Below are 10,744 nucleotides of genomic sequence, written 5' to 3'. Positions count from 1 at the left end.
AAACATCGATTTTCAGTAGGAACAATCGCGAGCTTCCTTCCAGTCAAGTTGATTTCTGTAAGCGACTCCATCTTCCTAGTATTTATAGAAATTACCCCAAGCCTTCGATGACATCAGATCGTCTAATTTCTGGACAAAGGAAGCCCTCTTGTGAACACAAAGGCGATTGGCTGTTAGATTTCTTCAACGATAATTCTGGTTGCACTGTGCCAGCCAGTGTATGCATCTCCTCCTAACTGACTTTCTCCTCTCTTGCAAGGGCCAACATGTACACCAATCACAACTTGTCCCGACCGTAAGTGCTCGCAGATACCTTCAACTATAAAGTACACAGTGAATTTCATAATCAGGCGTGTCGACTTGAGGCATTTGATTTTAAGGCAAAGAATACTAATTATTGGCGGGAAACGTTTCATGACGACACGATATCCCGACAGGTTCCGTAATTTAGTTAATTGCTTACATATTCTACAGCCTATAGGCATGTTCTTTTTTTTACAAAAATTGTTTTCCTCTAAGTCTATTACTTTCTCTTTAGCCATCCTTAATTTAGGTAAAAATATACAAATCAATTCCAAAGACTGGCAGAATATTTTAACTTACACGGCGCACGCACAAAAGTACAGATCGACAGACACATTAATCCTAATTATTCATATACAGTAAAATATACAAACACAGCACGCGTAAATAACACGCAAGGTACACATGCAAATACACATGCACGGAAAAGAACACACGTGCACATCTACACATTCCTGTACATACACACAAAAGTTTTCTATAAGAACACTTACGGGTGGAATCTCGGTGAATATTATACTGATGGGTAGAATAGAACTGTGTATCAATAGATGCTGGGCTTTCACACTCAGTGTTGTTGAATGTTAACCAGTAACGCCGGCAGCTCTCGATTTGCCCTGCAGGGGTCATGACGCGGATATTACCGTGGAAAGCCACTCGGAGCATAGTTGACATTTCGGCTTTGAAGAATGTCACCTCCTTAAATTAAACAGAAGGTTAATTAAAAAACTTTCAAGAATACCTAGCCCATCTGGTATCAGTGACTGGCAAAGTAGATTGGAAAAGTGTGTGGAGTGGGAAGGTGCAATATGTTGAGAAATAAAGTAGTATAAATTCAACTATCTTGCTTTTTTCTGTATGAGACTCAATATTTATCTTACCTTAATCAGACCGTCATCTTTGCCGTCGTTGATATCCGTCCAAGTGAACTGTCTAATATTTCTCGGAGAACACTGTGAACCTGTTAAAAACAGAATATCGAAAACATTAGCTATACAAGTACACAGGGTTATGTATTCATTGGGAGATATGTTACTCAATAACTTAAACTGAATGATGGTGTCAACATGATCAAATGATTTTTTCTTTCAAACTTACACTATAATCTCAGGTTTAGCAAAATCAAAGAAAGTGTCTATCTTTATTTTTACGTGCTTGAGCATAAAATTACTTTTGCCTTTGTTGTTTTTACTGATTTGTTTTCTTTTTACAGTTATAATTCCCTTAATCACCTTTTCCTGAAAACACAACCACTCTCAATTGTGCTCAAGGTCCATAAACTTCTCAGCATAACATTATATGTTTCAACCTCACCGTTTTCTCCCTTAGGTCCTGGCGGGCCTCTCTCACCCTGCAAGCCGTCTCTCCCGTCCCTACCGTCTCTGCCATTCGTTCCGTTGGTACCGTCCTTGCCGTCCTTACCGTCCTCGCCACACTGCTGACAGGGAAATAATAAAATTGTTTAGACACCAAGATAAATGCCTTCTGTATTCAAATCTTAGACCATTTGAAAGAGCACCAAACCACATTCCAAACAATTCATCTGAAAACACGTAACTTGCTCCGTGAAAGAATGTTGAAGACTTGAAACTTTGCTTGACACGCCGGTTCCATGCTCAGTATAGTAGGACTAAAATTCATAAATAGTTAAAATTTGATAACTTACTTGCACTTGAGCACGTGCTGACATGGCTAAAATGGAGTAAACTGCCAGAACAGCTATAACGATGCTTTTTAAGCAGTTCATCATAAATTCTGCCTATTTGACTGGTTATCGAAATAATGACTTATCTGGTTTTCGTAACAGGAAAACTTGCTGTATTTATACCCGTAAACAGGAAAAACAATCTCAAACTGGCATGGAAACAGTATAAATATCACGACGTTGGCATAGAACCAGTAAAAATATTTATACACGTAAATAATGCTTTTACAATTAAAAAAAATTGTTTATAGGTGACGAAATCTGAAGAGGCATCAGGGGCTTGTCATAAATTATTCGATTATACTATACATTGAAAGAAACCGCATTTTCGATAAGTTATTCTGACCCTAGTAGGGTGATCAACTTTCGTCCGTGTTTTCGTTGTCCACCGGTATCTTTGAAAGCGTTCAAAGGACATATGTAACGTTTACAAGACACACATAGCAGCGTTTCTAATGAAAGGTCACAACTCATGACTTCGATCAAGTTGCTGCCCACAGCGTAGCTGGTGCGGAGAGACCCAAGGTTAGCTGATGTACTGTTGAAAGTGGAATTTCTATAACCTAGAACTAATGACAATAGTAACTTTATTGAACTAGACTTATTGAGGACTTGAGCCACTATCCCAGTAAAATACTCAGCATGCAATCTAGATCTTTACTCCAGACTCGCATTCTCGATGTAATGCGCTCTTTGCGCCCACACACTATATGGCACCATGGGTAGAGCGCTTGGGTTTTATTACAGTAGGTGTGCGCAGAGGGCCATAGCCAAGGTCCACCGAGAAAATTTACACCCGATTTTCGCAAATCCTTCTTTATCTAGCTGAATGGACATTTCTGTACTGTGGCCAGCGAGCATTTTGGCACAGAAATTCAAAAATTACTTCATCACTCGTCTGGCCTCAGGTTGAGAGTACCATATGTTGCCCTTCCCCCTCCACATACTCCACATATCATCTTTGGGAAAACATTCTGACAAATAGGATGAAACTGTACAGTTAGGGTTCATACCCAATGAAACCATCGTTCTACGCAGATCTCTCCAGCTCCGCGGAGACTCTCGCTAAATGCAGTCAGATTAGCACTCATCTTATTTTCAACGCACTCGCATAATCACCAGCTTTTTTTATTCTGCTCAACGCTAATCTGCTAGTCTGGTTGGCAGTTAAGAACGATAGTTCCATTGGGAATAAGCCCTAGCTTACACTCTGCACGTAAGGCACGATAACCTTCATGTATGTTACTAGGCTTAAATTGATAACAGCTTGCTGACATACTTACTACGTCAGCTCGCAGCGTCGAGGCCCTGCACTCGCTGTGACTCGGTCCTTCCGAAATTTAAGAAACTGTTGGCCTCACCCAGACGTGTTCAAGAACAATGGCTATCAACTGGGTGGACATCCTTACAATTGTTCTGTACTTTGCAGTCGTCTTAGGCGTTGGATTGTGGGTAAGACTATGTTGTGCCCCTTATGTATGACTTTACTGAGTGACAAGATTTGAGAATGATTATTTCAATCAGACCAAACTTTGGCAGAGGTTATGTCAATTTGTAATTGGATAGATAGCCACAATGTTGACCGTTCTGACTGTGAAAATATGCTAAGGAGGACATATTATGCAAGAAAGTACTTCTAAAAAAGGCCCGCTTTTATTTTAGACGGTAAAAATGGTAAATTTGCATGTTGTTGTAAGGGGGTTGACCTTCAATATGAACCGATTTCTATTCATTTTATGAGTTTTAGCGGTGCCGTTTATGCTTTAATTAGGGGAAATAAATGAAAATATTTTTCAAACTATTTACAGACAAGTTTCCGAACCAACAAGCAGGATTCAGTGAAGGGGTATTTCTTAGCCGGCAAAGACATGACCTGGCTACCGGTGAGTTTTATGTCAATCATTCCATTTCAATGGCGGACCCAGGAGGTGCACAGTAGTTCAGTTTTCCTTCCATAGTTTCGGAGGAGGTACATACCCCTTTTACCCTCCCCCCCCCCCCCCCAAAAAAAAAGGGGGGGGGAGAAAAACGTATAACAAGTGAATACTGACATAACCAAGCAATTTTAACATTGTGCTCTGCAAATAAGCATTCGAGCTATGCATATACAGCGTTACAGAAAATTGTCTTAGCTTTCTGTTCTACATGTATTTTTGCCTCGCTTTACAAAACCCTGGGTCCGCCTTGGCATCTTTTCCAGTGACATTACCCTCATAAGCTTAATAGAAACTATATTATGAATTGATAGGCTACTATAGTATCTGATCGTACTTAAACAAACGTAGGATTAAATTGATATCAACTGATGTTCTCTCACAGAAGGTCCGTAAGTATTAACCTGACAACGGAGTTGCGAAATGTTGACCCAGTAATCTCCAGAGCTGATGTCTGGGAGGAGATCACTCCACAGTATACATATAACTCCTATATGTTGCAGCGCTACTTCTTTATCTCACAGAACTACTCTCAAACGTAACAGCACTCTTAAGTGTTCAAGCAAGCATCTTACCTTATTCTACAGATATAACAGAGCACTGTATTTTCACAACACTGCATGCATTATAACATCACAGTTGCACTTTGATAAAAATTATTCTATCAAAATAATACTATTTATTGATACAGCAAGCAGAAAAACTAATTCTTACATAAATTGATTCGTCAACCCCATTCAGTCAAGTCCAACATAGATACAAATCTAACGATCTTAGTCAACATTTTAGGTGGGAGCCTCTGTGTTTGCCACAAACATCGGCAGCCATTTCTTCATAGGGCAGGCCGGGACAGCTGCCGCCAATGGAGTTGCTGTAGTCATGTTTGAATGGATGGTTAGTGTAATGAAAGTGTGTCACAGCAGTAAATTATACTACGAATAAAAGCTACTGAGAAAAGGACAAACTTCAAACATCTCTTTATCAGAATTCAAAATACTTTATTTCAGTATGCCGTCTTACTGACGAACATTGTCCGGTCACCGTTTTCAATTCATCAATACTTTGATACAAAGACATATAAAGGTCATAGTTCACATTTGTTGTAACATTAAAGAAGAAATGCATATAATCTGTAATCTATGTTGGTTGCTTTTTTCCTTTCAGGCAGTGTTTCCACTTCTGTTGCTAGGATGGTTCTTTCTTCCAATTTACATTTCCTCAGGGGTATGTTTCTATCTGACCTTAGAAGTGTCAAGATTTTACACATTGTCACTTTTAATATATCACCTAGCTCTTATACCTTCGTTGGTTACTATGTGGCAAGAAAGTTCAAAAGCAAGGACAAATCCCACTTGAGGATTTTTATCTAACGCTCCAGACCGGCAGGGTTGGTCGTTTGGGAATTTTTATCTCGTGCACAAAATAATGGATTTGTCTGAGTTTTCAAATAATTCGTCAATTTGGTAATTGAGGGAACTCGTCTTCTGTAATCTTTTCAGTGTTACACAATGCCAGAATACCTCAAGAAAAGATACGGCGGAGAGAGGCTAAGAATGTCACTATCCATTCTATCCATTTTCTTGATGATTGTAACCAAGATTTCCGTACGTATTTTTAATTCAGTAAAACAAGTTATGCATTTTGTTAAGATGTTGTGTACGCTTTAGAACAGCGTTTTATTTGTAACCTTCCCTTGATCTTTTCTTTCTTCATTGGCGCTTATGTACATGCAGTATGTCCTTATAACCAAAAGAATGTCGAAAATACCAGACAATGTTTATTTTTATGGCATTTGCGCCGAATATAGGGCCACAAGACGTTATTTGTGAATTTTTTGCGCACAAACTCAATTTTCTATAAACTTTAAATGTATATGGATACTAAATGTGGACATTTTATACCGATTGAACATTTAAACAAAAAATGAAATCCTACAACTTCAATGACTTCACAATATTATGTTAATATAAGAAAACGGGCGATTGCCAATTGCAACCATTAAAATATGCAATTTCGCAATATTTTTTCCTCATTCTAGATGTCAGTGTATTCAGGCGCCATCTTCATCCAGCAAGCTCTGGGCTGGGACCTGTACATAGCCACCATCAGCGTGGTGTTGATCACTGCGGTATACACTGTGCTGGGAGGCCTGTCTGCCGTCATATACACAGACGCTGTTCAAACAGCTATTCTGATAGGAGGCGGCATTGTTATGGCGGTTATAGGTAAGGCGAATAAAGAGCAGGTACACTGGCTTATTACGAACCACAGGCGTAGAAGAAGGAGCTTACCCCCCCCCCCCCCCCCCCCCACACACACACACCCATATATACACACTTTTCCAAGTACGGCAGGTACAAGCGGAGGGTGTAGGGGAGGCAAAGGGGAATTCCCCACCCCAGTCGCTATTTTATTATGCATTTGTCATGAATGATGTGGTTATTTGTCAACAAACCTTATGAAACTGTCAGTGAAGCAACCATATTGATCAAATCTGTGTGTGTGCGCGCGCTTTTGTCTGTGTGTGTGTGAGAGAGAGAGAGAGAGAGAGAGAGAGAGAGAGAGAGAGCAAGCATTCAAGTAATAGTATTATTTCTAATTTTGTCCCACGCAGGCATCCAAAAAGTAGGAGGTCTGGAAAATCTCTTCGACGACTTCATGTACGCAGCTCCCAACGTGACGCAGTGTGCTAATAACGTCACCGCTGGTTTCCCGCCTTCAGATTCCTTAAACATATTCCGAGCTCCGGACACACAAGACTTTCCCTGGACAGGATTGATATTTGGAACAATGGCGCCAGCTATACTTGTGTGGTGTAACGAACAGGTACTTTAGAGAAACAGGTTAAAATGTTTTCATTCGAAGGAATATTATCGTAATGAACTCGTGGTTTTGCTTAGAAAACACATCCTAAAAAAATCGTCGGGTGCTTCTTGTTATACAAAAATGAGCACCGTGATGGCAACGCTTTTAAAGTGCTTAAATAACCTTAAAATTTTCATTGACAATGTCTTTTTTCCATATATTCTAAATCAATTAATTTTCAATTATTTGAATTGTCGTCCACTGCGTTTATTGATTTCTTTAGCATTTTAAAGCATACTGAGAACGCTTCTAGAGTTATATCAAGAATAAAATACATTCATTGTTTGTTCAGATAATCGTTCAGCGTACTCTGGCCGCCAAGACAATTGAGCATGCGAAGGGTGGCATCATAGTGGCCGGATATCTGAAACTGCTCCCATTCTTTATCCTCATCGTACCGGGCATGGTCAGCAGGGTTCTGTTTCCAAGTATTCTATCAACTATATCTTTTTCTTCTAAATTCCATATTTGTAGCTTACTTTTACCACAAGTCTAAGTGAGAGAAAAGAAAAAAGTTTGTATTTATTAATTTTACATTTACATGTTTTCGTCGTAATTATTGGCATGATGAGGTTTTCAATTGAAAGAATAGAATAAAAGCACTCCTGCTTGTTACGCGGATTTTTTTTTTTGGGGGGGGGGAGTGGGGGGGGAGGGTAGATTGTAATCATATTCATTTATTTCACCGAATTCTTCAATTCTCTTTCAGATGAAGTGGCTTGTGTAAATCCCGACATTTGTATGAGTGTGTGTCAAAATAGAGTCGGCTGTTCGAATATAGCATATCCCAAACTAGTGGTGGAAATCTTGCCAATGGGTAATCACTTGGACCGTTTACGTTATTGTGGTTTTGTGACATTCTAATAGCAGGAACAAAAACTATGATTTTAAGGAAATCCATTCTTCTCCCTGTCCCTCTCTCTCTCTCTCTGTCTCTCTCTCACACACACACAAACAAACAAACACACACACACACACTGGTAAATATTATAGGAAAGCATGAGTGCGCTTACATGTTATATAGCATCATATACAACCAGAAGAGCGTATATTTCACTGGCGTGAAAAGAAAAGCTACGAATCATTACACTGTGTTCTTGTGTTCTATTAAAAAAAACACCAGTGTGTGCCAGTGTGTGTTCAAGTCTTACAACGTTGGAACCGAGGGGAGAGGGTTCGTCGCATAGGAAACGCGCCCTCTCTGATTCTGAGGCACCCTGGTCTCCTCTTCTCCCTACCCTCCCACCTATACCAAAAAGTAAGGCATTCTTACGCCCTTCATATGTATAGGAGATTATTTTACTGTTTTTTTTTTCCTTTTGTTCCCCTCGGCAAAATCCAGCGCCTTTGGTCCTGTTCACGTCGAACGTTACATTTTTCTGTATCACACAAGTTTGTATATATATTGACAATATTGTATCCCTGCTTATAATATCGCGAGTCACTAAACGAAGTCCACGAGACACTGCCTTTATGTGGAATAATTTCTTTTCGTCGGTACATACATTAATAGTACTTTACAAGAAAGGGAGATTACCACACCCCCCCTTGATTAACTAGTAGATCTGGAACCCATTGGTATCAGAGTCTTCTAAATTAGCATAAAAATTTTAAGTATTGGCGATACAATAGTTTTGTAACAAACTATTATCGCGCCCTGTGGTCAGAGAGTATGACACTTGTGTGATAAAAAATTGTTTGGCCCGATGTGAAAAAGGCTTGATTTGCTAACAGTTCTCATCACTCATATCTCAATATGTAGGGTTTCGGGGGTTAATACTGGCTGTCATGCTGTCCGCGCTGACGACAACATTAACCTCTATATTCAACAGCGCCAGCAGCATCTTTACCTTAGATATATGGACCAAGATGAGAAAACAAGCAACGGAGACAGAGAAAATGATTGTAGGAAGGTAACAACACATTTTAATAAGGAGTCTAGCATACCACTTTGGTGGAGAATTATCTTACTTTCGAATATCATTATTTGGAAACGCCGATTAAGATAATCGGAAAAGGTATTTTGAAAAAGCACGAATAGAATGCCCGTAATATATCTAGTTTAACATATTTAACTCAATCCGCTCAGCAATATGGAATATTTATATTTTGCAGAATATTTATCCTGGTGTTGGTGGTCGTCAGTATTGCCTGGATTCCCATTCTCAATGCAGTGCAGGGGGGACAGCTGTGGAACTACTTGCAGTCAATTTACGCATATATCGCTCCGCCCTGGTGTATGGTGTACCTCCTCGGAGCGGCGTGGAACAGAATTACGGAACAAGTAAATAATTGTGTTTCTGATTTATTTTGATTAAACGTATTTGGCCTTTGTTATACTGTTGCTAGATCACCCGGTGAGTAAAAAAGGCTATTTTGATCTATAAAAAACGAATTGGTGAACATATTGCTTCAAAATTTTGTTATTTTATGGAATTACAATGTAATTTACATGGCCGTAAAAGGATGCTCAAATAAATGTTCTACGTGTACATATTGCCTTATACTATGATAAGATAAGTGTTGAAAAATATTTAAATTTTAGGGGGCTTTCTGGGGCCTTTTAATCGGCACAGCTGTAGGGGTCACTAGAATGATACTGGACTGGTCGTATCCTAAACATGGCTGCGGGGAGTTGGACACCAGACCTGCCGTGCTGGCTGAGGTTCACTACCTCCATTTCTCCATCCTGAACACCGCAATCTCCGCTATCGCAATTGTTGTGATCAGTCTGTTGGCCACTCCTCGGGAGCCTTCTCAGGTATATGTATATTGCCACTACTTGATTGTATTTTATCTTCCATTTAAGCCCCCTTTACGCTGAACGGCGTCCTTTTTTGCGTCCCGTAGTTCGTCCCCTTTTGAGAGCAATATAAATAAATAAATAATACTTAAAGGTACATACGAGTCGAGCATCGGTGGAGTGTGGATTCCCAGTAAAACCACTTCTACTAGTTTCTTATACGACTCAAATAAATTTGACATGCCAAGAGATAAACTGAAAAGATCACTTGATCAGCAATAAAAGAGCTTCCGACTGCTCCTTTCCTGAAATTTTTGGTCGGAAATTTAAACTACTTTCGTGACCTACTTTTCTGCCCCATTGACAAACAGCATAGAATGCTGGCAGAAAAATCCGTTCAAACATCATTTTCGGGGAAAATTAAAAAGTGCCTTTTGGTAATTCTTTTAGTTATACTACTTGAAACTATATGCTGGCATTTGGTCGGTTTTTTGTGGCAAAATATTGGCTTTGTATGCATCTTTAACATGCGGACAACTGGTCGATCATTAAGCATTCATTTTGTAACCAAAGCGATGTTTGTGCCTCCTTTTCTGTTAGTTTCATGGTCGCACAAATGACAGAGAAAGGACGACGTCTAGTGTAAAGGAGGTTCCAGATGTTTGTCTTTAAATAGTCTTTCGTGCACTCTTCCACCCATCGGTTTATTCTGTTTATCTTATCATATATTTACATTGAGACATTTTAGATTAACCTTATGATTTGTCAAAAAGGAATCTTACTGAAACGATATAACATATTTTAATACAGGTAATAACCACAAGGCATCAGACAGCCAACGAGAAGCTTCCAAGTGAAAAAGAGTGATGCTTATCGTTCGTTCTTTATATCAGTTAGCAGGTACGACGTGGTTCACGCGGAACAGAAAAAGAAGCTCTGCCCTCAGTTTACACACACAAGAACCTGGCGCTGGACCGGGCACCAACAATGAAGAACAGAAACAGTCAGAAGGTTTGGTATATTAAACAAACCGGTATTAAATCTATCTACAGCTATGTTGAATTTTGTCAATTTTTGTCAGCATTCTTCTTTCTTCATATTCATCATTTTAAACATACAGAAACAGGCAGTTTATTTAGATACTTGAATTACCTTTGCCATTTACAATGACAGGTGTTAATACCCGTACTTGTT

General features: G+C 39.4%; 2 protein-coding genes across 3 annotated transcripts; one reads left to right on the top strand and one right to left on the bottom strand.

The window, feature by feature from the left end:
* Positions 1–52: 52 nt before the first annotated feature.
* Positions 53–2,118, bottom strand: LOC106168454 (collagen triple helix repeat-containing protein 1). Of its 2 annotated transcripts, none has more exons than XM_013547495.2 (5): positions 1,970–2,118; positions 1,618–1,738; positions 1,185–1,264; positions 798–1,002; positions 53–319 (listed from the first exon to the last, which is right to left on the bottom strand). In XM_013547495.2, the coding sequence occupies exons 1-5, from the start codon at positions 2,051–2,053 to the stop codon at positions 174–176; spliced, it is 636 nt and encodes a 211-aa protein (XP_013402949.2). In that variant the 5' UTR covers positions 2,054–2,118; the 3' UTR covers positions 53–173. The 2 variants fall into 2 exon arrangements, with proteins under 2 accessions (XP_013402949.2, XP_013402948.2); XM_013547494.3 differs by having other exon boundaries at positions 1,618–1,741; positions 1,970–2,117.
* A 1,197-nt stretch (positions 2,119–3,315) lies between these two features.
* On the top strand, positions 3,316–10,590 carry LOC106168459 (sodium/glucose cotransporter 4-like). The gene is made up of 13 exons (XM_087009326.1): positions 3,316–3,460; positions 3,817–3,891; positions 4,732–4,836; positions 5,107–5,166; positions 5,442–5,546; positions 5,981–6,167; positions 6,557–6,768; positions 7,100–7,235; positions 7,517–7,624; positions 8,570–8,720; positions 8,923–9,091; positions 9,353–9,568; positions 10,444–10,590. Exons 1-13 carry the CDS (start codon positions 3,389–3,391, stop codon positions 10,573–10,575), a joined length of 1,728 nt encoding a protein of 575 aa, XP_086865452.1. The 5' UTR covers positions 3,316–3,388; the 3' UTR covers positions 10,576–10,590.
* The last annotated feature ends 154 nt before the right edge of the window (positions 10,591–10,744 follow it).

The sequence above is a fragment of the Lingula anatina genome, chromosome 3 (genome assembly GCF_051362555.1).
Source record: "Lingula anatina isolate TDL-2025a chromosome 3, LinAna3.0, whole genome shotgun sequence".
In the NCBI taxonomy this organism is placed as follows: domain Eukaryota; kingdom Metazoa; phylum Brachiopoda; class Lingulata; order Lingulida; family Lingulidae; genus Lingula; species Lingula anatina.
This window is presented reverse-complemented; position numbering and strand designations above follow the sequence as displayed.

What these genes read in the sequence shown, in the direction of transcription:
- LOC106168459 (XM_087009326.1), top strand. Translation starts at nt 3,389, where the DNA reads ATGGCTATCAACTGGGTGGACATCCTTACAATTGTTCTGTACTTTGCA. An exon ending in CAGCAGGGTTCTGTTTCCAA is followed by an intron (nt 7,236 to 7,516) that starts GTATTCTATCAA and finishes ATTCTCTTTCAG; the next exon opens with ATGAAGTGGCTTGTGTAAAT. An exon ending in GGTGGAAATCTTGCCAATGG is followed by an intron (nt 7,625 to 8,569) that starts GTAATCACTTGG and finishes CTCAATATGTAG; the next exon opens with GGTTTCGGGGGTTAATACTG.
- LOC106168454 (XM_013547494.3), bottom strand. Translation starts at nt 2,053, where the DNA reads ATGATGAACTGCTTAAAAAGCATCGTTATAGCTGTTCTGGCAGTTTAC. An exon ending in CAGCACGTGCTCAAGTGCAA is followed by an intron (nt 1,742 to 1,969) that starts GTAAGTTATCAA and finishes TTTCCCTGTCAG; the next exon opens with CAGTGTGGCGAGGACGGTAA. An exon ending in AAGATGACGGTCTGATTAAG is followed by an intron (nt 1,003 to 1,184) that starts GTAAGATAAATA and finishes GTTTAATTTAAG; the next exon opens with GAGGTGACATTCTTCAAAGC.